The sequence below is a fragment of the Numenius arquata genome, chromosome 8 (assembly GCF_964106895.1).
Source record: "Numenius arquata chromosome 8, bNumArq3.hap1.1, whole genome shotgun sequence".
Lineage (NCBI taxonomy): Eukaryota > Metazoa > Chordata > Aves > Charadriiformes > Scolopacidae > Numenius > Numenius arquata.
In genome coordinates, this window is record NC_133583.1 from 8,939,574 (window position 1) to 8,966,378 (window position 26,805).

The 26,805-nt window shown below is 40.5% G+C and overlaps 1 protein-coding gene across 1 annotated transcript in view; it reads right to left on the reverse strand.

Moving 5' to 3' along the window:
* The window catches only part of PTPRG (protein tyrosine phosphatase receptor type G), a 415,686-nt gene that overhangs the window by 189,021 nt on the left and 199,860 nt on the right, over window positions 1-26,805 (reverse strand). Inside the window, exon 3 of the mRNA XM_074151513.1 lies at window positions 1,252-1,431. Within this exon, the coding sequence (XP_074007614.1) occupies window positions 1,252-1,431 (180 nt within the window). The remainder of the gene's footprint in view (window positions 1-1,251; window positions 1,432-26,805) is intronic.

Here is a 26,805-nt window from a genome sequence, read left to right on the forward strand (position 1 = left end):
ATGAATAGATTAATTAGAGCACCAAATTTCCATAGCATTCAGCCTTGCCTGAACCTCATGCTGCTACAAAGGGCAACAAAGCCAGGATTTCAAAGCAAACAGGAACATTTCTTAGTGAAGCTGGAAAAACCCCTCAGTGATGCATCAAAAAGCCCAAGCCATGCTGGGTGGTGGTTTACGTTAACTGGATTTGCTTTATGGTCAAAGCAAATGGGATCACAGCCCATCACTCCATCTCATCCGAGGGGCAACAACTCTCAACTCCTGCTAAGATCCTGAATCGCTGGATTCCTGGTTGCAGCTCAGATCCAAAGTCCCGTGGCCGCGGTGGCTGTATCTGAGGTCACCTGTGTCCGTGCCCAGCAGTGTTCCAAACTCCCACAGCAGGTACATGCCCTGGGCTTTGCTAAGAGACCTCTGACCAGGGACACGTTACATAAAGCACTAGAGAAATGCATGTCGAATGTTAATAAAGATAAAGATATACTTCCAATAAATAAAATTGAATTAATTAGTGGTTTAATCCAATTCCCTAAAAATATGTGACCTTGTCAAATGAAGAGGGTGGCCTTATAATTTTTGCTTTTTACATTTTTAGAATTAAAGAGTAATCAAATGCATGCGGCTTTGCATATAAATCAACCTTGACCTTTCTGTGACCTGTTTTGGTAAAAATAAGCAGTACTCTGACTGTTCTTTTCTCTAAAAGCCAGAACAGACAGAGCAGAAGAGGATTCAGTTCAGTGAAGAACACAGCGCTATAATCATATCAGAAACACATTAATAAGCCCCCACTACTCTGAGCAGTTACTGCTCTTTCTTCTCTAAAACCTTTCAATTTCTAAGACTTCCCTTTTCCTACAAAAGTCTGAGCCTTGCATCTCAGCATTCTTTTGGATTAGATGTTACAGCCTCCCAAAGCTGGTAATTCAAGGTTACACCTTGAAACACTTATACAGCTTTTTATTTTGAAGAACAACTGACTACCGAGAGAATTATTTTATACTGAAAACCTGAAAAAAAAAAAAAAAATCCCTTTAAAAAAACCCTTAAAATCAATCTACAGAACTAGCTTTGCACAGAATGCAGAGGCAGAGATAGGTGGCTGCTGCTGGAAAATTATATTTAAAAAAAAAAAAAAAAGCAGCCAAACCCAAACAACAGAACAATGAAAAAGGAGGAGGGTGGAACATGGCTTGAATTTTTAATTGACTGCAGGCAGGCTATGGAGACAAACAGAAAAGAACATACCAGTTTTCCCTGTGTTTTTCATCCAAGTCTTGTTCGAAGATTCATTGTCAAAGCCATCAAGCTGCAGTTCTTGATACTCATCTCCAACATGTGCCTGATGGTCTATGATGTCTATGGGAGACTGGTGAGACCCTGCACACTTCTCGCTGGAAGTAACCCAGTGTTTGGGACCGTAGGTACCTGTTAAAAAATACCAATGCCAGTTAACATTCCAGTGGCTCAACAGTTCCGGATAACTCTTAAGCTAGAGGATGAAGCACTTACACCCCCCAGGTAACTCCACCACAGTTACACGTCCAGCATTTGAAAGAGGTTAAGAATTGTAAACTCAGGATAAGATTGAAATCCATTAACTTTGCGCACTACTCCAACTTTGCCTCTAGCAGTAATGAACAATGGCCCTTTTTTTAATTACTATTCTATAAAACTATCTACAATTCCCAAGTTCCCCTAGTGCGTATGTTATGAATTAGCATGGTGTTACAGTAACTTTCCTAAAGCTTCAGCCTTAATATATTACTATATCGTTTACCTTTTCACATGAGACAAATAACGTACCAGTTATCCATTACCTCCTGTTTGTGTAATACTCTGCTTAGATAATATGATATTTATTAATGACCTCATTTCTTTTGGAGGTTTTGCAGCCGGAAAAGATGAAAAGAAAGAATTAAGCTAAATGTATATTAGTAAATTTGAAGAAAACAGCAAAGAAAAGAAATTAAAAAACGGCTCTGGATGGAAGAAGTAGAGAGGACAATGATCTGGCAGGAAAATACTGTCACTTTCTTTCGCTGGAGCTCTTAACATGAGTCTTCTGTTTTCCTTATTAGCACAGCCTGCTCTCACCTGATGTAAACTACTCTCTCAAAACAAGCCAAGTCAAATATTAGCAGTAAATGAGAAGATCCAAGGAGTGACGGGCAGTGTCTTGCTCGTGCGCCTGTACTCAGGCACGTCAGAGCCATCTATATTACACGAGAGCTAGACAGAAGCAGACACAGAGCCACTGTCGCTTCTCCTCCCCTCCGTACCCCTCTACTCTCTTTTTTGACTTAAAAAAATTATAGGGAGGAGTTTAAGTCCTGGAAAGTAATATAAGCATCTGTAATTCATGAGCCCATCACTAACAACCGTGCAAGGTCAGTAAGAGAAGAGCATGCTACAGCTGCAAAGAGAAACACCACCAGAGCCTCCGTCCCCAGCACGTCAGGGTCCTCGTGGGCTCAGCATAATGCTTTATAAAGTATTTTTCAGTAGTTTAAGGTATCGCTGTTATCACAGCTGTCCGCCCAACTCACAAAGCACAGGAGGAGCGCATCCTGCTCCGGTTCCAAAGCTTTCACCAGCTCCAGATGACTTTTTGGTGTATTAATGAGTCCCCAACCCCCAGACTGTTTAACTACATTCCGTGACAGGATTGCACCGGCGCTGCTGCTGGGATGAGGAGAGCAACAGTGCCTTACGGTCTGGTGGTGGAGCTGCGAGAGGTAGTGTCACAATCCGCCGCTAAATCTGCCAGAGGTTGTCTGCCACAGCCCTAAGTCACCCTGCCCATTCTGTGAGGGTCTCCAGCACAAACAGTCAATAAAAATACTATGTAAAAATAAAAGATTTCAGGCAAAGACCTTGTCATTCCCACCGCATACCAGCCCTAGATGCAATATAAGGCCAGAGACCCCCAACAGCACACTCAGGAGGATCTCCAGTGAATTTCTAATTTTTCTTGTGACCTCCCTCTCCAACTCTTAAATTGTATTAACAGAGACTAAGAGATTATCTTCCCGAGAGTGCAAACAGTGGTTTAAGCTCCCAAAATAACAGCACAGAATTCCTGTAAAGCACTTTTCACTCACAGTTCTTGAGGTGCTTTACAGCAGGGATCAGCACGGTTATCCTCATGTAAAGACAGGGAAACTGATGGCCTGAGAAGGGAAGCAATTTGCCCAACATCATCTACCAAAAACCAAGTTACAACCCAGAGTTGAACCCTGCTCTCCTGAGCCCCCTGATGCCACACCTGTATCGTACCTCCAAACTACACAGTCAGCATGTCTGTTCCATAGGTAGACAGCAGTAAACGATGCACCAATATGCATTTATTACCCTTGCATCTGAGAGGCATATTTAAATTCAATTAGTGCCATCCAAACCCAGCAATTGTGAAGGCCAGTTTCTTTCGCCCCGGGTTTTAATCTGTCTAGTTGCAAAATGCATTCTTCCTATCTTCCCATGGGCTACTGCAGGACACCTAATCAATAGTAAGATTTTGTGCTGCGCTCATCACACACAAATGCTGAATGGTAACCAAAACAACAACAACAAAGTGTTTTACTTTCAACTATAATTAGGCAAAATCACAACATCCTTTAAAAATCATTTACATCACCTGCCCAGGTTAAAAAAATCAGTTTCGTTTATCTCATGGTTCAACGTGTGTTGTCAGCAAAAGCCACTTCCAGTTAATTTCCCAATATACCACAGCCAAGGAGAACAGAATTATTAAAAACCCTACGTGGGGAAAACCCAACATGTTCCACTCAAAACGCAGATATTTTTCCTGATTCAGGATGCTCTTAGTAATTGGTTTGCAGTGAATTAATTGGCAATTCAGATTTACTTTTCATATAACCTTGCATTTACTCCATGAAATTTGGGAATTTGCTTTAAAATGTTTAGTGCTACACATAATCATCAAACCTGCCAGCTCTCGTTTTTTGGCTTTGTTATAAACATGGGGTGAGCTTTTCAAAAGCACTCTGCTCACAGAGGCTATCGCAGTGGTTTCAGCTGTGCATTCAAAAGGAGCTGTGCACTCAAATTTTTCTTTTCTAAGTATTCTGGTGACCCTGCAGTCAATGGGGAGATTTTTTTTTTTTTAGAGTTGGCAGATTTATCTTAACAGGGACCTTCCATGCATCTTGTCACAAAGACTTTTTTTTGAAAAAAGGTATAGCCAGTTCTTAACGAATTTGCAGTGAAAACTGTCTTGTCAAAATGAATAAAATAAGCCATAACGATAAACAAACCACCATGTTGAATTAAAACCTCAAGTGACTTAGGTACCTGGACTGACTCTCACTGAAATGTAGTTTTCCACAGACCTTTAAAGGCTTGTATAGCTTTGTAACATTTAAAAAAAAACATTAAGTCTACTTATTTTTTTTTTTAAATTAAACTTGTTTGGATTAATTTAATAGCAATACATCTCTTTCTATAAATACAGTTATTTCACTTAGTTCTAAATCTGTAATTTACAAAAAAAATCCTAGCAGTATCTGCTGTCTTCATGTAATAGTATTAGTTTTTATGCATAAAATGTTTCCATATCAGTGCTGAATTATTAAAGAAAAATCTAATGCAATGAAACTCACTCAGCAATTCAAAACCCCAACTTAGTGCTGGTGCAGTGACTCCAAGTCCTGACATCCCAAATTACAGTCATAAGGCTAAACTCCGATTTAGAGGTTCAAGACCTGCTAGTTAAAATCAGCACAGGATTTTATAAACGGCTAGGTTTTCCATTAATTTCTTTCAGAAGTTTTTGATATGTAAATTGTTACATGCAATATGACCTACACCATTATGGCAGCAATTCTAGACAGAAATAGAGGCCGTGACCCCAACATCTCCATTCCCAGCTGGGCAGGATTTGGGCCGTCCCAGCTTTAACAATTAGCATGAAAAGGCAAAGCGGAGCTAGGGGGCTGAGAAGCAAATTTGTATTTTTGAGCTTGAGACCAAAGTAAATAAATTATATCCCCTACCCCGAAAAAAATAAGCTCAACAACCTATAAAATGTAATAAAGAATAGTGCAGTGGGATTCGTTTATTCACTGGTAGCCATCAGAAGGTTTAAGCCTAACTGCCTGCTTTTTTCTATGGACATTCAAGTGCAGTTTTAATTGAAACTGATCTTCCACTACAGATTTCAAATTAATTCTTCTTCCAAGTGTCTCATGCTCCAGACATCCTTGCCTTGCAAAAAACCCTATATCATTAGAGGAGGAAATAGAACACTTTTTCTAAGCTTGCAGGTATTGATTACCTATTCCTTCCATCAAAGCACAATTGCCATTCTGCACTGTATAAATCTCTTCAGCGTTAGACACTTTATAAAGTACTGAGAATTATATCATTAATCATTTGCAGTTGCACCTGTCTTGCTTTATTGAATTCTTTGTTTTTTAGAACTTTAAATAAATGCTTTTAAATAAAAACATGACACTAAATAAAGACTCTGTTTCACTTAAACCTAGTTAAAAAAAAATCCCTTCGTTCTCTGTGTGACATTTACCCATCTGAAACTGAGTAACTTATGCCTATTTGTATTTCATTTTTCCAACAGTAAGCATCCTGGCTTTAATCAAATAAAATTTGGAATGAATGTGAATTGGCCTTTTAAGAGCTGACAAATAATTTGGTTTTCAAAACCCAAACAAGTTAAGAGCCCTCACCTGTGTTAATAAATCATACAAATTTCCATTGAGACAGTGGGATCACCTGCAAGCAAAAGTAAACATCAGACAGCCCCATCCTGGAGGTGGAGTGTTTGATCATACAATTGTCTAGGTTGGAAGGGACCTTTCAGATCATTGAGTCCAACCATCAACCCAACACTGACAAAACCACTACTAAACCATGTCACTAAGCATCACGTCTACTCATCTTCTAAATACCTCCAGGGATTGTGATTCCACCTCTTCCCTGGGCAGCCTGTTCCAATGTTTGATAACCCTTGTGGCACAGAATTTTTTCCTAATATCCAAACTAAACCTCCCCTGGCGCAACTTGATGCACGAGCAGCACAGACACAGGAAAGACTGATAACATTTGGCATCCTCAGACACTGAAATCAGTGTCCTACCTCCAGGAAGTCATGCCATCGGGTCCAACAACTAAATGCACACACAGGAGAAGGAGAGCTGTATCCCCCCCCTCCCCCAAGGTCAACTAAATGCATGGCAGCAAGACGAGATGGTGACTGGAGAACATCTGAGTGATGGGATGGGGCTGGGGGCTAAGGAAAGCAGTGAGGAAAGGGAATTCTGGCCACAGTGCTCCCCTGAACATCGCTGAGAGAAGGCCACCCTCTCTCAGCTGTGTTTTCATGGGGGTGTTTTCTCCCCCAGCCCCACCATGCAGAGCTACATGGACACTCGCTTGGTTCCTCAGCTCGGGCTGGCACAGGGGACAGAGCACTTCCCCACCGCAGTCCCAGCTACTTCAGCTCCACCAAAAGCCCGCCCCGCGTCCACTGGTGCCTCAGGGGACCTGCAGAGCCCATTGACCTCCTGGGACTGGCAACCCCACCAGCTCATTCTGGACTGCAGCCAGGTCTCTGGGGACGAGACCTTATCTTCACTAGAAACCAGGGGCAAAAGGACCACTGGCTTTCAAGGTGTGAAAGCAGAGCTGGGGTCAGGAACCTCAGCAACCCCGTGGTTTCTGACACACAACGTTTCAAACATGTAACTCCAGAGATGTTATCATCCCTCCTCAGCTGAAATTACTCGATGTTTCCTTGATGGATTCCGCATTCTTTTCTCATGCAAAATCTCTCTGTCAATGACTGCAGTATCTTTAATAGTTCTTTAATGCACAGGCTGCTCTTTAAATAGAATCCAAGATTACTTTTTTTCTTCTTTTTACTGTACAACCAAAACAATGAGCAGTCTTCATTAATGAAAAAGCATTAAAATAATGTATTCCGCCAAAATCTAATTAAAGCTTGTATAAAAACTTCCACTTTAAAAAAAAAAGACATCTATTTAGTTTTCTTCCACAATCTTTTGTATAAAACATCTCGTATTAAAACCACTGGCATTTCCTTGATTTTAAATCATTTTCCAATTAATGGATCAGCTACTCTGATGCAGAGTAGTGTGTAACACATAGGCCTTTACACAACATCCAGATATAGTTTAACAGACAGTAGCAATTTTCGAATATTGTGATTTTGATCATTCATTTACAAGTTGGGAAAAAGGTAAAAATATCACCACTTGGGTTTTTTTTTTAATTTCACTTGATTTTAACACAAAAATCTGCCTTTAAATCCCAGGCCTGGCATGCAAAGAACTAGTTTAGGAGTTTTAATTTTTGAGATTTTCTATTATTTCTTATGGTTGGGAAGGGGGGTGTGGGGTGTTGTGGTTGTGTTTTGTTGTTTTGGGGGTGTTTTTTAAACAAAAAGATATCAGACAAATCTTTGTCTGTATTTGATGCCTCTTAACTTTTCACTTTTGAATGAAAATGGTAGTAATGATTGTAAAGCAACCAAAACACCTCACTTCTGCAATTAAAGCAAATTAGCTCAGTCACTTCAGGGGAACATCCTATCCCATCATCTTAATATGGGAGATCATTTGTCCATGATTATGTACAAGGCAGATATTTACAGAGTCGTAAGAAAAAGGGCACAGTAGAAAGGCTTATATCCCTCACCCCTTTCTAGCCCTACTTTGTCCTCACTGCCCCACACGCAGATGGCTCTTGCTGCTCACGGCCAGTTTTGTAAAGCTAGCAGAAGTTATCCTCATGAGAAGCCATGATCTATACTAGAAGCAGCATGCCCATAGTTCATGTAAAGTAGCAAAGGCTCTTCTCTTGCTGGGTTGGAAAGATGTGGGACCAAATCATCCAAAATAGGGCAGAAGAGCTGCTGAGCAGTGGCTTGGTATCTTCTTGCATGGCAGTGGTATTTGGTCAAGTATGTTAGTGATGCCAACCAAACTGGTGGCCTCTAGCATCTACCATGGGCTGCCTTCCTGCTTAAAGCACAAGAAACAAAATCAGAAAGGATTCAACTGCTTAAAAATCAGACCTCACTTGAAAGTCAATGGGGACAGCCTCTGACACAGGATTTTCAAGAATATCTTGCTCTTTCAGAAGTGTGACAGTATTGTGCCATTCAGCACAAGTGGGTATAAAAGGAAAAATTCCAGGCTTCTATTATGACAAAATCCAACCAGTTAGTTATTAAGGCTGGATGGAACAAAACAGCATTTCTTCTTCATACAAAAACCTCCCAGCCCTTGCTTGCACAGCTCTGGATGGGCAGCTGAACTTAAAGGACCACAACAGGTAAAAGCCTCTGCAAATTTTACAGGCTCTGGGTAAACAGGGATGCTTTACTTTGCACGGACTGGCAGCTACAACCTGCCCAACCATCTCAGCGTGGGCAACACTAAAGATGTGAATGCCTGCCTCTGAGTCCCTGTCGTACTTGAACTGCTCCATCATGAGCCAAATCTCAAGAAATACCGAAAAGAAATGTCACCACCAGTAAAAAAAAACGGTTCCTTTTTTCACACTCAGAAAGAGCAAGGAAGTGGTGCCCTTGCTCAGCTACAAAGCGATGAACTTCAATAGCAGCTTGAATTTTCCAGCAGGAAAAAAAACGTTTAAAACATTCTAATACCAGCAAAATTCACTACTGAACTGAATGCATTTTAAGATCTTTCAAAAGTCTCAGTCTGGGGCTGTTACATGGGACAAAAAGGTAAAAAATGTTACTTGATGCTACAAACTAAGATTTCACCATCACTTTTTGCCATTTAAGTTATGACAGGAGGCAAGGCATGTACTGCAGACCCAGATCAGCCAAAAAATCAGCCTCCCTTCAGCCTCCCCTCTCACCCCCAGTTCCTTCCTACAAAGAAGAAATAAAGTGAACCCCGTAGGATGAAGCCTAGAGACTGCATTTAGATATAAGGCAGAAAAGAATTATTTGAATGATGTATCTCTGGCTGAGTGATTTACCATGAGGCTGCAGGGGTAAAGGTATAAAAATCCCTGAAAGCCTTGATAAAAATCAGTGGCATCTTTCAGAGGCCTTCCCATTGCAGAGAAAGCAATCAAGTTGTTGAATCATTATATTAGGGGGAAAAGTTGCTGAAATTACACTGTCTTGCTCTAAAATGATGGCATACCAAAATCAAAGAGATGGAGAAGGGGAGCCCGTAGTTAGTGTTCACAGTGCCATTGTGAACAAAGATTTCAGGATTTCCTACCCTGAGGGAAAAAGGCTTTTCATTTTATTATTCTCTGTCATCACTCTGTTTAACATGAGACACTCATGCTTGCAGAAAATTCCAATTACTGCTTGAAAAATGAGACCAAATACCAAGAGCAAGATCCCGAAGAGCTTGCTGAGACCCAAACAGGTCTAAGCATCATCCAGTCTGCAAGCTCAGTACAGAAAAGCGTGTCTAAGACATGTGAAAGTCGTAAACAGCCAAGGACAGTTTTTTTGGAGAACTAAAAGAAGCTGAAAGAAATTTTTCCCAAGAACAATCTCCGATAAGGGATATCTTAACCGGCAGTTGTTGGAACAAACACAAATACAGGAAGACGGAACAAAAAGGGTTTGGATTTAGATAACCTTTGAGCAACTGCTAAGAGCAACATCAGAAGCACCAACAACTCCTTTCGGCACCGACGCCACCACACCTACAGAAGTGCCCAGCCATGGGGCTGTAAAAGCAAAGCTGATCTTCAGAACTGATTTTGTCAGTGATACTGTCTCACTGCCAAAAAGTGGCAGATGCAGAGAAAGAGAAGCTTTAAACCATGCTTCTAAATATAAACTATCCTATAATGCCTGCAGCTTTTAAACCTGAAGACAGAGTGAGGTGCACGTTCTCCTCAAATTTTCATATCCACAGATGCTACAATTATTGCTGGGTTCTTTAATTAAACCTTCTAACCTTCAATTATCTTTGGCAAAATTTTTTATTTATGTTTTCAAAACCTTTGCATTCCTTGGTATTTATGTGAACATCTGTATTACATAGTCACAAACATATTGGGATTCTTTAATTTTTTTTTATATATATATATCCCCCATACATATACATACTTTCTGCATCCTAATTTTGTTCCTCAAAAAAGTATGAAGCTGCCATGAATCTTGTATGAAGCTCCCACTGTACCTATCAACCTGCCAGCGGCACAAATGTATGATAAATATCCAACATCAGGAAACACCAGGACCTTAAAACAAATGTTGCAGGAAGCTCACAATAAAGTGGAGTAAGTGTAATTACTAAAACAAGCTTTTTCCATAAACATTTCAAGTTTTAGCATTTGTGAGCTGAATAATTTACCACCACACAAAAGTGAAAATGGGACTAAGTTTAGCTGTGCTGGCAAAATAGTTTGGGGGGTTTTAAGGGGTGTCTCACACAATAAACTCTTGATAGACATGACTAATGAGCTGTTGGAGTTTTGTAACTAATATTTCAAAAATATTTATATTAAGCACGGAGCACAACAATATCAATGAAATTATTATGCAGAACTCACTGAGTGGGAGGATAAATTGCGGTGTAGAAGGTGCCTGCTGGTGGCAAGTGACTGAGACAATATACATCTCCATCCTCTGTTTTTTATAATTTTCTGCATTTTTAATAAATGTATCTGACATCTCACACCATTCATTTCATAACTGTCTGAGGCCTTTTTAAAACCGCTCACCCCTGAGCTGCACATAATAAACGAGGTGATAACTTACAATATAAGGAGAAAACAGGAGATTAATTTATATGAAGACATTGTAAATTAACTTTCTTCTATTCCTATACTAGTTGAGTAAAGCTCCATGAAGACTACAGACAGACATAAAAATAGATTTTTTCCTAAATATAATTTTAAAAAGTATAAATCCTAATGGAAATAACTGAATGAAGACGTATTATGAATCAATGCAGTAGCTCAATGGCAGCACTTTGTGTTGCTGGGAGGAAGACAGATTTCAGTAATGGGTTCCTTGGACAGGGCACGGGTGCCTCGGACAGGTCATGTCCGGGACAACTTTATCTGCACAAGGGTCTCTCTTTCTCACTGTCCTTTCTTTCCTTTACAGAGTAATAGCTGTATAGTGTTGGACCCTGACAGCAGAAATAATTATATTGCCCAAATACTGCAGAAGGAAGAGAGGGTCCATCCTTCCATGTACAGAGCAGCAAACAGCTCCTGCCTTGAAAATCTTACAACCAAATAACGTAAGACAGAGCTCCAAGCAACCCAACACAAAGCACCTCAACGCTGAAAACGTGCAGCCCTTCTAGGCAAACCTTCCCTATTTTGTAACAACTTTACTTCATGCTCTTTTCTCCAAAGCCATCTCCCTGAGTTGGATAGCCCACTAGCACACCAGCAAAGAGATCAGCCTTCCTTCCCATGGGACAGAAGAGAAAAGAAATGCCAATTCTTCCAAAGAGCAGAGAGAAAAGGAAAGAATTAGCCTAGTGTTTCATTGAATTAAACAGATGAAGAAGGAGCACAACAACATTACAGCGCTACAGTCCCATCTGGGCTACTCCGAGGAGAAAGCACAGCATGAATAAAGAAAGTTCTGAGATAATGAAACAGGGGAAACAAGAGGAAGAAACTGGGCAGGAAACTTTCCCACCCAAGAGCTCTTAGATGTAGATGGAGGCCTGGGGGGCTTCAAGAAGACATTGTTGAAAGAAGAGGAAGGAGGAGGATCCGAATTTGGCTTGGTGCCAATTACAGCATCCCTTGCCAACACCCAGAGCAGGCAGAAGCAAGGGGGCCGAGCAGACAGCTTGCCGCTCTGTGCCTGTGACCTTACCCCCACATTGTGGGTGATGGCCCTGTAGGACCCAGCCTGAGCTGACACTGTGGTAGAGAGACCTCAGGTTGTAGGAGGCGAGAGGAAAACCTGCCAGAACAGGCATGGTGGGCTAGGGAACCCTTTTACGGGGGAATTGTCTTCAAACCAGCGATCTTGGCTTGTTTGAGGGCTTGACTGAGACCCTGCCGAAGCATCAAAGCTCCCATGCTGCTGAACCTGCCCAGCAGCTCAGAGATGAATGCTGAACGACAGTGACAGTAATAAGCCGTGACATTTAAGTCAGGAAATCTCAAATTCCCATCTTGCTTCTCTGTCTCCTTCCTACCACCACGAGCTACACGCTCCATTTCACTCCCTTCCATTATAAAGGGAGAAGTTCACCTGCCTCACCTGAGCATCGGCAAGGATTGCTCAAAACTTGAGAAGAGCTGCAGAGATAAAATGCGCAGCAACTGTGTAAGACTCAACTGTCCCACTACGGACCTCGGTGCCAGGCTGCCTGCAAACACATTTAAGAAAAACACAGTTCCAATTATTCCTCAAAGCACCACAGACTTGAATCCTACTACTTCTCACATGTACCCTTAATAGCCTTGATCTCACCAAAGAAACTGCTAACGTAAATGATGCCTCACTGTAACTTAATTACCTCCAATTTAGGTGGGTACGGGAACAGAAAGTACCTTTTCTTGATTCCCATCTGTTCCTCGTAACTAACCAAAGGAGCCTTCCCCAGAGCTCTGTCTCTAAAAGCCAGCATGAAAAAAAAAGAAAAGGAGGAGGAAAGAGAAGAAAAAATTGTATATTTTTATTGAATTTTTGCAGGATGCAGGTTAATAAAACACCCACAGAGAGCACAGAGCAATATAGAAAGGGAATAAAGGGAGGGAGGGCTGATATCAATAAAGCCTATCCAGAGGCACTGGTAGCGTGAAAGTACTCAGGATTTCAAAAGAAACCTGCTACAAAAATGATTCTCACTTGTTGCATTCACTCAGGTTTAAAATTTACAAAAAACAGAAGTGTTCTAAGCAGAGGGTGGCTTAAAAAATAAAATCAGGACAATAAAATTATCTGTTGCTGAAACATGTCACCTTCTGCTTTCCAATACCCTTTGTTGATCCTAAGCTGACCATAAAATGGCCACGATATTAGGACCTTATTGTTTAATTATATCACAGACAATCCTGCAGTCCCCCGAAATCACTCATTAAACCTTGACAAAGACTGGCTTTGCTATGATATTTCATTTTTGGGCAAAAATCAACTTTTGCTCAACTAAGTTCTTAATGGCATCCCTGTTACAACAGCCTTCTCAATCCAGCTGTCCCTTTCACTAACATGCACCAGTAAAACAGCTCCCGGGAGAGCTTCTGGGAAATTGCCAGCTTTTACTTAACGACACATCGTGAACCCTGGCCTCAATTTCCATTAACATTCAGTCTATGTTTCTACCATTAATTTAAGAGCATCAGGAGTAGGAATAAATAGGAAGACAATGAACAGCCATAGCATCCAGCCTGAGGTACTCTAGCAGACAGCACTGCTGCTGCAGCTGACAGAGAACACTTACAACCGGTTTTCTCATATTTGTTCCATATCTGCCATTTCCAGTATGTTATGCTAAATGACTTAGAGTGTTCAAAACCAGGTTTAATTTACCAATTAGGAAAGTCCAGAATTTAACAAAAAAAAAAAACAAACAAAAAAAAAAAAACAACCAAAAAAACCAACCCACAAAAAAACCCCAAAGCAAACCAACAAACCCCCAAAAACCAAATTCATGAAAAGGACCTGATGCTCCTAAGGTGAATCTTATTCCATCGTACCCCTCCTGCCTGGATGAGTTTTAGGTAGAAGGCTGTTAGCGCTGGAGGAGACAACCAGCAGCACAGTTTCTCCTGCCCTGCTGTCCCCTGTCCCCAGAGCCTTGCCCAGCCCGAGCAGCCAGAGCCTCTCTCTCTCCTCCTGCCGGCTCTGCCCCGCAGTGAGGAACCCACACGCAATGGCTGAGCAGCTGCTGTGGGGAAAAACCAGCTGCTGCAGAGAGCTGGCAGCAAAGCGACTGCTGTGATGGATGGAGTCGGGGCAAGCGTTGCAGGAGAATCGCTCCCACAGTACCAGCGGTGAACATTCAAACACCAAGTAAAAAAAAAAATAATTAAAAAAACCCCCACAACCTGGGATAAATGTTCTTTCCTCCAGCATTGCATGAACACTTAACTTAGGGACTGTTGCTTTAGGGACAGTCACTCCAGTGTGCAGCTTGCAGGCTTTGAGCCACAGCTTGTCACCGAGATGATTTTCACCCAGGGCAAGGTAAGAGCATCACCTGTCCCTTCACCTCCCTGCCCTCCTCTTGCAGCTGCCCGGTCCCTCCGATGGGAGCATCAACACGTACGGTCACTGAGGATGCTCAGGAGCAAGGCAGGTGCTTTCTGCAGCGCTCCCTGCCCCTCTCAGCCCCATGTGAGGAAGGCAGCAGCCAGCTCCGAACACGCTTCCCCGTGCTGTTTAGTCACAGCAGTGTTTGGGCAGCCCACGGTGACATATACCATAAAATGGAATCTGGAGTGTATCGCTTAACTGTGAAATCTGTAAGATATTGGATTTATATGGTGTCTGCAGAGCACATTAGAGACCATCATCATCATGTCTTTTCAAGACAGCCATAATTATTCAGGCTGTTATTCTATCTCACCGGTGCTTTTGAAAAACTATTTAATATTAGCAAACCCTCACTAAAAACAATGTTTTTGTTGAGGGACTAATCTTCATATCAGTACACAGCCATACCTGGTCTTATCTACATTACCAATTCCCTGCTGATTGAACGGATACATTAACAACACAGTCTCTGGCGACTGAAACGAAGTCTCATTCTTCGTATCACTGGTGCCTTGCTGTTTGCTTTTCCTTCACAGTGTGCACACAAGTAATTAACTTACTATGCTCTGCTAGCTCCTGACACATTACTTGGCATAGAAAAATTCACCAGCAGGTAGTTAAGCATGCAAAATATTTTCAGTCAAATGAACTTCATAACAAAGCGCTACTTAGGAGAAATGCGGCTTTTTCTGATACAACGCTAACACACACCATACTGCCCGTACCAACAGGAGCTTCTCGAGTGGTAAGAAAAAAAAAAAAAAGCATAATTTTTATCACTTTTGCTCAATATGTAGGGAGTTTCTTTAGGGGGAAAAACTGACAAGCAGTAAAGATGATCACTGAAAGGACGAGCACGGAGATGAACCTCAGTGGCCCTTATGAAAGTCTGACATAACAAGGACAGACACAAGATACATATGGTACAGAAGAAAAAAGGGGGGAAAATCCAAAAGCAAAGAGAAGATTCACTTCAATGCCTCATTACTGAGATTACTGGTGTCTGGAAGTACTGAAGAACAGTGCATTTCAACTTTGATATCAAATAAAAAAAAAAGGTATTTTGCTGTTTTAAGCCTAGAGTGCTTTTAAGCCTAGAGTTCAATGACGGTGAAAACTCCCTAAATAAAAACATGCAATTTATTATACAGCCCATCTAAAACACTCCACCCAGGAACATGACTTACAATATTCAGGTAACCTCAGTAATGTCAAGAGGTAAAACTGGAGTGAAGTTACTCATGTACTTCGATCTGTCTGTAGGATGAAAGGTTATGGTACAAGTAGATGGTGAATCACCCGCTGCAGCAGCAGTGCCGGGATTCTGGGCTGACCCCAGTGCAGACTGGTGAGATGAAACATGAAAGGCGGTCTTTGCCTGACATGACAGGACTTGCACTGACTTCGATAACCCCAGAACTTTCCCTTGGGAATATAAAGACACCAGAGCCTTTGTGGAGTGCTCCTCTGATCTGAACACGGTCTAAATTATTGCTTTAATTACCTTAATAATTTGCTCAGTACCAGAGACCAGGAAGCACGTGATCTTCATGCCACACTGGTGTCATCTGGCCAGTGTCACACAAAACAATGTCACTCACTCTACACTGTCCCCGTCCTTCCTTTAAACCAAAAGTAGCTGAAACTCCAAAATGTACATGAAAATACTTGAAAAAAGCAGGAACTTGGCTAGGATAAAGACCCATTCACAGTATTATTAATCCCAACTTTGACCTTTCGTGAAAAATTCTTGCTCAGAAGTTCTATGACTGCGTTGACCTAAAACAGGGGAAATTGTGATCTTTAAGTTTCCTTCTACACAAGGAAAAATCCTTCTGAAGTCCTGGAAAAGGAAACTTTTCTTTTGCTCAGTTTTGTCCAGAAGACATTTGTTCCTTTCCCCTTCATGTGCCACAAGGCAGGTACCTTTGCCAAACTCAGACTGTTGTTTTGACTCATTCCATCACAGAAGTTAGTTCCTCATGTTCCATCACAGCAATTTTTGCTTGTGACAAAAGAAGTAGACCTGCGGAGGACACAATTCACCCATTTGTGTATATCATTTTCCTCTATTCTTGCACTGCTTTCAACTCGGCTCATTTAAATACAGCTCCTGTCATACCCATCATTTTCAGTTCACCTGTTATGCAGAACCACACACTCCACCTCCAACAGAGCAGTCTTCGCCTTGGCTCCATAGTTTATATGGATTCTCTAACTCTACTCCAGGCCCAAAAACCTCATTCATTTACAAACTAGATATTTCTTAAACAATATTTCCATTTGCTTGACATGCATATTAATGCATGGAATAGAAATCAGGTTTTGTTATTTCTAATTTTCCTCAAAAATGAATGACCTCACTTAACAGCCACTGGCATCCTTGATAGTTACTCGGGTCTGTACACAGTTCACTACATCAAGGAAAACCTTGTTATATCTCCAAAAGGCTGTTGAAACCTGCTGTGTTCCAAGGGATGGAATCTCAGGTTTTGTTTGGTTTTCCACGCTTACGGTATCAGTAAAAAGTAACAGATTTTGATGCCAAAAGAAACAGTTGGATAACACATACTGACACGCCGAGCATGAGTCATTACACTTCATAAAGCTGCCTCTCTACAGAGCCTTAAAAACAGTTTTCACCTTGTTCAGAAAGGTATTCAGTGTTGAGGAAATCAAGACTTGAGAAGTCACTGTTCGGGTTTTTTTTGGGTTTTGTTTGTTTGGTTTTTTAAAGATTGTTTCAGGGTTTAATTGCTCTCCAAGTTTCAATCTGCAGCTTCTGTTGCCAGCTCATCAGGTGTCCAGCCCAGTCTTTCTTTGCGTTCTAGCCATAGATTGTAAGAGGTCTTCAGGAGACAGCATTTTCACATTACGAAGGTGGGTGCGTCTCAAGGGACTTACCCATACACTTGCAGAGAGTCTTGATTAGTAAATGCAGTTGGGGCTTCACAACTTTCCTCCTGGGAGAAGATCTCACACTGCCCAGAACTATTGTCCAGTGAGGATGTCAGCCAGCTTGGAAATTCAGTGAAAACACCGAACAGATCTAAGCAGAGCTCTCTACTACCTTAGTTAGAGGATGTTCCTTGGATCAAAGATGAGTAAAAGAATCCTGTCCCTCCTAAATCACAGATATCCTCCACAAGCCTGGATTTCTTCTTTGGGCTCTGATAGGACTTGCCATTGGACTTGCAGCAGCCAAAAGTCAATGGAGGGGGAAAACAGATAAACAGATCCAGGCTAAGAATCCCTTACAAATATTCACAAAAGTTCTTTTTTTAAGGCCAAGACTTGATAGTTTCACCTTCAAAAATCTGGATGCCAATTAAGCTCGCTGTAGGGGTGAGATCACTTCCCACTACGCTAAGCAGCGCTGTCCTGCTGCACCGTTGCACTTGCCTGTATTCCTGTGTTATCTCTTAGCTTACGCTGAAGCCAAGAGCTTTTTGAGGAGCAGACTGACTTTCTGTTCTCATTTTGTTCACAGTAAAATATAAAATAGATTTCAATCCATGACTGGAATTTCTTGCCAGTAACAGATCTATAGGAATGAGTTAGAGCATTCTGAGCGTTACAAGGTAATCGAAGAATGTTTTGGGAACATTGGTCCAAAATGTCGGACCAAAATAAGTAATTAAACATCCTTCCTGATTACAGACCATGTCTTAGGTGTTTTAACACCTTTACTAAAGCTGTAGTTGGTGGACTTAGAGACTGCAGTCTTGGTCTTATGAGAATGAATTATGTCCAGCTTTTTTAAACTAAAAAGTTTCCAGGCTCTACGGCTTCAGAGGAAAAATTGAAAACACTGAAGAGAAAGGTCCAGGAGCCAGAAGGCAAACAAGAACCTAAAAATTACTATCTTTTTTCAATCTCCCCTGATTTGTTTTGGTCGGTCTCATTACTTTTGCGCAACTGATCCTGGCAGCACTCCAGCGTACCCGAGTTTATTGACAAATACCAAACAGAATCGAATGCCAGGGGAAATAACCAAAGAACCCAAATCCATCAATACCAAAAGCTGCGCTAACACACGGGTGCCCAAACGCCAACCACCCTTCAGTGCTTGGCTCAGAGCTACTTCCAGCATCTCTATAAGCAAAAGGCTGAAAAACCACAGACTGCAATTTACTTCAGGATGCCTTTATTCTAGATGACACCTATGTGCTTCATACTATCTAGCAAGAAAAAAGGTGGGGTTTTTTTGTAAAAACTGCATAGGCCTTTCCCGTGCATTTTTTAATGAATATTTTAGAAGCAGATACAGCACTCCTATTTCTTCTTTGGTTGTGATGTGTCCTGCTCTCAGAAACACAACCTGGTACACACTTTCGGGTGGAGAAAGTTATTTTCTGAGGGACAGAAGCTCAGGCAAATAGTAAGATTTTGTGAGAGTGGTTGCACTATTTTTTTTTCCTCTCTCTCTAACTCTCAGTGACTGACGCTACCTGACTTTTACCCACATAATACACCTCCTGGTCTCCCTGGTCTCGTCAGGTTTTCACAGCAGCAAAATAGCAAGCGGGGCTTATTTTGAAGTAAATACTGGATGTAACCACTTGTAACTCCACTAGCACAGAGAAGCTAGTAAATTAGTAATAGAAGTTTATTAATTTAGTAGTTACTGAGTCAGATCTTATTGATCTTCTTCACTCACACTCAGCCTCTAGAGTTTACCTCGCAGCTCCAGTTTATGCCTCGATTAAGCGGTTCAGAGAAGCCTTGCGTTTTACAGTATGCACATCATGTAGCATAATGCTCTTGCTATGACGACTTGCAAACTAAGCGCTGGATTTATCGCCCTAGAGGAGACTCCAGTTTTACTCACGCGGGGCAGCCAGCACAAACACTCAAGAGCAAAGCTCACAGTCTAGAGCTTTGCCTGAGACGTACGGCGCTCACTCATCTGACACCGTTTTCATACCCAGCTTTCGTTCGCTTGCGTTTGCGGCACAGTATCAGTTAGCTAGTGATTAGTTTCCATTTTCAGCATTCACATGTTTTTGTGAACATTTCTTTTTATAGGCTCTGATTCAGCAAAGTACTTAAGCACATGCTTTACTTCAAATAGCTGAATAATCCAATGTCTTTTCAGCAAATGTTTAACTTTAATTGCGTGAATAGTTCCAGTTCAAGGGCTCCTCATATCTTGGACACTGAGCGCTCATTTATGTGCTCTATTCATTGCACAGATATAATATTATTCATGGGCTTCACATTATGCATTTACTTAAGTGCTTTGCTAAACAAGGTCCTAAAGCAAATACGCCACAGTCAAAGTTTATTTAATAACGCTTCTACAAATTCAGTTCTAAACTGTCAAGCATTTTAAAAAGAAAAACTAAATAACCATAGGATTTATGGCAATTTCTTTCATAGCTGTACCTGCCACTGACTACAATTGTGGCAACACGGTTCAAATAAAGCATTAGGATTTTTTTCCCCTACTCATTTTAGGAGATGTGTTGGCTCCTTAAACTAAAAAATAATAATAATTTAAAAAACACCAAAAAAAAAAATTATCCTGGGTTAAAACTACCTCTGCAGAGACTTTTCCCCTTAGCCCACAAGCCGTGCAGAGCCACACTCTTGCACAGGGGCTGCAGCCAGCGCTACATCAGGAACAGGAAAGGGATATTCTCTTTGGAGAATTTGCGTCTTAATGTACAGTATCCCCAGTTCCACCATGCATTTAAGTCTCCAAATAATAATATTTGATTACAAAAATACGACCACAGTGTTCTGAGGGTCATTTCATATGACTTCTTTGTTTTCAGTCAGAAGGAAATACTCGGGACAGACTTTCAAGTTCCTCTCCCATAACCACTGCTGCTTTTTTACATGGAAGCTGATGAATTTTCCTCTCATTAGAAGACTCCAGCAGCTGTGGCTTTAAGAAAAACACCAAATACTGCGAGACTAACAATAAAACTACCAGACCTGGCAGTGCTGCCTTAGCCCTTTGGGCCATTTCCATTCCAAGCGGCTCCCCACTGAACCACACAATGCAGGGCCCCTCACTAGTTTGTTAGCTACTGCTTCAGATGTTTCAAAATACGGTGTTTTAAATTATTCGAAGGCAGCATGCCAAAAAAAAAAAAAAAAAAAAAAAAAAGCTGCCAAAAGCACAACTTTCTGGAAAGCCAGCTCTCTCAATTTGTTAGATAAAAAGGCAAAGAATGAAATTCACACTTTACAGGAATCTGCTCTGAGAGCAGAACGCCTGCCTTGCCTGAAGTTAAGTCCCATTGTTTCAGATGAAAGCCCCTGCCCCAGGCCTGCAGGTAAAGCAAGTTTATATTCTAAGCTGGCTGAAGAAGCCAAATTAAAATGGGTAAAAAATGTAAACAGAACCAGATGCACCTGAGAAAAGAAAGAAACTAAAATTGCCTTAAAAGATAAAAGGATTAGGCTCTTCTGACCAGTAGCTGTAAAACGTGTAATGAATTTAGACATTTCCTTTCCAAAGGAAGAAAGCTATTTAATGAGATAAGTGTTATTAAGATAGAGCAGAATAACTATAATGTAGAAAACTGCTCATTAGTTGGGGCTTAATTGCTCTTACAGTTGGTGAAGAAGCAGTAATTACTACACCAAAAAAAGATCTATATTTAGAGATTATTTGTTTTTATGTATGGACAAGAATACTACTTCAATATTAACCTAAAATTTAGCCGGAACATATCCAGTGTCATCCCTTTGGAAGTGAGCATTGACAACTGTATGACTCTGAGAGAGGAAAAAAGAAATATTGATTATAACAAGGAATGTAATTGTAGTTTGTTCTGAAACAGGACTTTTATACATTTATAGTTTATTTATTTATTCACTGTGGTCTCACTGTTTGCCTGTTGTGTTTATAAATATTTACTATGCACTATCTTCATAAAATAATTATTATTCCATGTGCACAGTAAAGGGAAGATATTAGAGATCTGGCTGTGTGTTTTTCCATTCTAATCCGTATGACAATATTTTAATTCAGTTTTAACACAGGAGTCCTTACTGGTGAACGTCCTGAGCTTTATTTGCCAGAATACGCATGCAAACATTTACAGAAAAGCAGTATCTCAGCTTATGGGGCTGCCCATCTGACACAGTTCAGGGGATCATGCAGGGATCCCTGTCGTGGTTCACTAATTCCTGTAAGAAAGCAGATGTTCTAGGACATTTTGGTGACATTATAGAGGATACCAGTGACAGGGGTATTTAAAGAGTCACTTAAGAGGCAGGTTCTTAGTTGATACACAAATTAAATCTGCAGGTAAGTGCTGAGCAAGGAAAGGCTTCACCCTGCAATGCTCCCATGAGCAGCTCCACCAAAGTTCAGGAAGAAGTAAAGGAGTCCATCGTTTCCATGCTAGTGGGACTTTCATGCCAGATTCACATGGCACAACATGTCTTGAAGCGGTGACTAACCCAGTGCTTTGGAGTAGACAAATTCTCTGCACTTTCCGAGGAAGGCACAGGTCTGCCTTCCCTTGCAGACTCACAAAGGTTTGGGTAAGCACTACAGACTCAGTCTCCTTCAGGTGTGCAGGACCCTTCATCAGAAGCTGCAAGCATCCTTCACAGATGCTACAAGGTCATCAAGCTTAAAAAGCATGCTCCTATCCCACTCCTGTTCCAAACTAGAAGCATCCAACTTCACTAATGCTAAAAAAGATAAAAGGAAAATTTCTTTGGATTTATCATCAGTACCTGGCTGGGATCAGCAGCACCAAGATGAAGTACAACCAATTTGGTGATATATGTATCACCTCATTCTCTCATAAATCATGGTTATAAAACAAATACTGGCAGGACAGCCAAAGTTAGAAACAATAAAAGACTTTTAGCCCAGTTTTTATTTAATTTGATTGTATTTCAAGATAATGATAACCCTTTAACTATGGGAAGCATGCTCCATCTGTTCTCCAGAGCCTCTATGGGCTTGCAATTTCCTTCCATGTGCAATTCCAGATGTTAACCAGGACCCTGAAAGGCCCCTACGACCCAGGTTCCTTGTTCTCGCTCCCTCAACAGCACAGGGGAAGCCTACAGCAGCGATGAAGACCGCATAAAGCCCCAAGCGCCACACCAAAGATTTAAATGAGAATTCAGCAGCACAGAGTGTCTTTTGCAAATCCTCATTTGGTGCGAGCAGATGAGATTAGCAGCGTTCTGGTGTTCTGAACCTGAGGGACTAGGGCAGGGTCTTCTAAATGCTGGAGCGCTATGCCCAGATCTACACTCTCAGTCTGTCTTCAGCAAGTGAAACCAGAATAATCTCACAGACGTGGCCCAAGGCTTTGCCCCACGTGCAAATACATAAATGTGTTTTTTGGAAGTCTAGAACTCATGTGAGCAGTATTTTTCTGAGCAGCTTTTGGTAATGGACACCACACAGGTACTTGGATTTTCTTTTTTGGGTTTTTTTTGGTTGTTTTTTTTTTTTTTTTGAAAATAATATTCAAGAAAAATGAAACTCTGGAGATTTCCTCTGTGTTGATATAGGGAAATTTGTAAATATTATAAACTTTAAACACCATTAAAATAATTTTAATGTAGATTTTGCAAATCCTCCTAGAAAAAAAAATAATCAAAGCTCTGATGTGCAGAACTATGAATTTTAATTCTCGGAAGATCATTCTGTGATAATTACTAATCCCCTTCTATTGCTCAGATAAACTTAAGGGAAGAATATTCCAAAGGAATAGGTAACTGCAGGGTAGTTTGCTATTCTGTTTTACAAAATAGGAAGCTTTTCTAGCTATATTCAGCATTCAAACTTGCATATAAATAAATTCCAGTCCAAATATTCTTCATACTGCTTTCAACTTTGCATTGCTTGCATAAATCACACTTATTCCTTTATATTTATAGGGGATTTTTAACGGAATAACCATTAATAGCACAGCAGATCAAATATTATTCCAAATTTAAATAAAATCTGTTCATCATTATGGTCATTAGCTAATGGTTTTATCTTCCTTTGGGACTGTAGTAAACATTAAAATTCAATTTATTTAACATTTACTTCTCATAAAACAAAAAAAGAGCATCATTTCCTTGCTACGATAACAAACTCTTGGGGTCACAAAACTCATGAGAACCAGGTTTAAAAAAATACATCTTTTGAAGACTAATGAGGTACTGAGGAAAGGATGCAAATATACACAGGAGCTCTTATATGGGCTGTGTGCCTAATCCTACAGCTACTAATTTTCCTACTGCTGCAAACGCTCTAAGGCCCGAGGTTTTCAACCTTTTTGATTTGTACACTGCACAATGCAAATGCAGATCCCAGTAATTGTGGATTTACGCCCATTGATAATCGGTTTTCTTTTCTTAGATACCAATTCACAGACTCCCTATAAAAACCCCACAGATTCTTAAGCGTTCACAGACCCAAACCTGGGACAGCTTACAGCAGGTACACATCTGTGCATGTCCAATATCACAGAACATCCGTAACAGACACCAGCACAAACAACTGTCCTTATGATGGCCACAACTTTTAAACAGCCTTTGTTTTCCCTTTTATATATTTGCATTTAATCAAACTCCGATAAATGCATTCTTTTCACCTAAATTGATTTTCTTTTCAAAGCTCCCTTTGTCAGCTGATTTGTTAAGTGCTAGAGGACTGCACATCTTGCTGACGGGTTCTCCCCTGTGTATTCATTCTCTTTACAGGTTCCCCTGCAGCACTACCATGATTTCACTGATTATTTTTCAGTAGACACTTTGTTAGACTACTTATAAACATACTGACCTAATTGCTTTTAATTATTCCAGTGGAGTCTGCTTTTACAGTGGCTATTTGCCTCCACACAAAAGGAGAAATACTACTGCGAGAAGCATTGAAAAATCCATATCCTGGGCTTCTCTCTCAAACCTAAATCAATCAGAAGTTTAATGCACATTGTAAATGTTTATGTGCATGTGTATCTATTGTGCATATATGCATGCATTATATAGGCCTATTTTACATCTATACCCATCTGTATATCACATAAGCCAAATGGGGCTAAAAAGATAGCAAATCCATTTAATTCTCTGTTTCAGAGACAAAGTGTTTTCTTAACAGCTCCTTGAAGGATCCAAGCAAATTGGGTGTTTTCAACTTTCTTTCCTAGCACATGTTTAGAAAATTGTTTAAATCTTAGATATCCATCCGGCCTGTTAGTATTCACATTGTATTAACAATGCTTTTTGAAACAGATGAAAAGTAGAGCTACACAGAAAGCCAGTAACTCTACATCTACCCTTTCAGGAGACAACCCCATCTTCAACTGCCATAGAATCTGCAAAATATCTCCCGTGAACATCAGGATGGGTTGGACCGTTAGCCTGTGTCTGTCCCATACACACTCCAGAGTGAGCAGCAGGGAGAAATCTCATTATAATTGGAGGTACCCATTAAGAACCTTTTTTATTACATTTTAAATATTTGGGTTTTAAAACTTCAACCAAGGGAAAAAAAAAAAAAAAGGCAGAACAGTGAAAATTATAGTGGATGGTAGAGGCACCAAGTACCTTTCTGCTAACTCTTCATTTTGCTGTCAAAGGACTGTGCAGTACGCACAGGACCACAAGATCTGCAGAAGAAATACCTATTCTGGTAACAGTATGCTGCCCAGAAGAAAACAATATGCTGAAAGCCTAAGCTTCCTTCAAATTGCACATTCAAATACCAAAGGAAAAATAGCATCGTCCATGAATAGAAATAAGTTCACTTTTGAGGATCTTTTTCAGCCAGAGACTTTTGTGAAATGAGCAGCTTGTGTGTTATTCTTATCATTCAGTTTAATATTTTTCAGCAAGGAAAAAAAAAAAAAACAACAAAGAGGCAGAATGTAGCATTTCAATTAAAACAAACAAATCAAAACAAAACAATACACACAAGATGTCTGTGAAACTGTCCCTCATGGTATGGAATAAGATAAGGTTGAAACATCCTGCTAGCTAAGGTTTTCCAAACCTCCTTCTTCAATGTTTTACAAAATTGTTTGCAACAAAGCAGTATCTTATCTTGACAATTACTAAAACATTTTCATGGCATTTTAATTCTTAAATAATATTGTTCTGGTAAGAATCTTCTACTAAAGTTGCAAATAAACATTTCAGCACAAGACAGTATTGACAACTTGACTACTACATTAGTCAGTGCGCCACTTCCAGTGGTTGGATTATTCCTGGCACGTAACTTGACATCTTGGAAGAAATTTCCTGAAATTCAACCAATGTCATCCCACATATCTATCGTTCAGAAGAGGTGCAAGTCCTGTCAAAAGGGTTTTCGCTATTTGTACACACTGAGAGATTGTATCTAGCCACCTAGAGAGCTCTGTTAAATGATGAGAAATGAAGGTTCATACCTTCTAGTATCTATACTGAAGGGATTTCTTGGAAAGTCAACAAGTCTACAAGCTTTGCCAAATGCTTAAACTGGGGACTGAACATGGCCTGACCCCAATCCACTCGCTCACTGCACAATCCCACAACACTCGAAACATCCTCAAAACCAGGTTTTCGACAGCCTTTCCCTTAAGGTCTTCAGTTCTAGTGACTGACATGATGCAAGATCAACTGAATAGAGAAAAGTTCCCCTTCACCAGTGCTCAGGCTGCAAGAGCATATTTCACATTTAGGATGCAAAATGTGCTTTCTCATTAGTGCATCTTTTGGGTGTCAAGCCTTTCATAACTGCTGTTATTGTACTATTGATCACTGCCCAGCACTGTAATATATAGTGATCCTTCAGGTTTGAAGAAAGTTATGTGCCAGTCAGGTTTATGAAGCCTATAAAACTTTTACTGTGCTTGTAGCATAACCAAAAAGAAAGGAAAAAAGTCATCCATAAATTTAATTATTTCTGGCTTCTGTTCTTGGAGACATATCTCCAGGGCATAGTCTAAGATTATTGAATACTACTTGGTTTCCTGGATCAAGGTGATACAAGTTTTTTAAAACCTCAATGGCAATTAATAGAACAATTTCCTCCCATACACGAGCCTTTCCTAAACACAGTGATGTTATTCCCTGACCTCGGTGCGAACAGACAGATTCATAGGTGGAAGAAATGCCAACAAATTCTGCGGGGCTTCTTCGCCATGGCTGGCTCTCATCACTATCTACTGCCTCCGTTAAGCCACTGGCAGACAGTGACTGATGCCTTATTTCAGGCATTTCTTGCAACTCTCCTTCTAATGGGGAAACAGATGGTTCCCTTTAACTATAGTATTTCCACCCTGCTACCCAAACCACCTCCACCTGATCTGCAATTAGAAACACGGGATTGCCGAATCCCTCTATCCCACACTGTGTACTGTTCACTAGGAACTTCTTTCTTCCTTTTTAAATGTTACTTCATTCTCAGCAGAAGAAAAGGGCAGAAAGATTTGCTGTGGATGCACACAAGTTAGTCTGTGGGGCTTGTTCACATATGGAGTTTATTTGCTTAAAAAGGCCTGTTTGAACTGGACTCCAACAAATCCAATTCAAACTAGTCAAATCTGCTGAGTATTTTCAGCTAAAAAAAATATTAAAATTTGAAAAGCTAACATGTTCAGTTT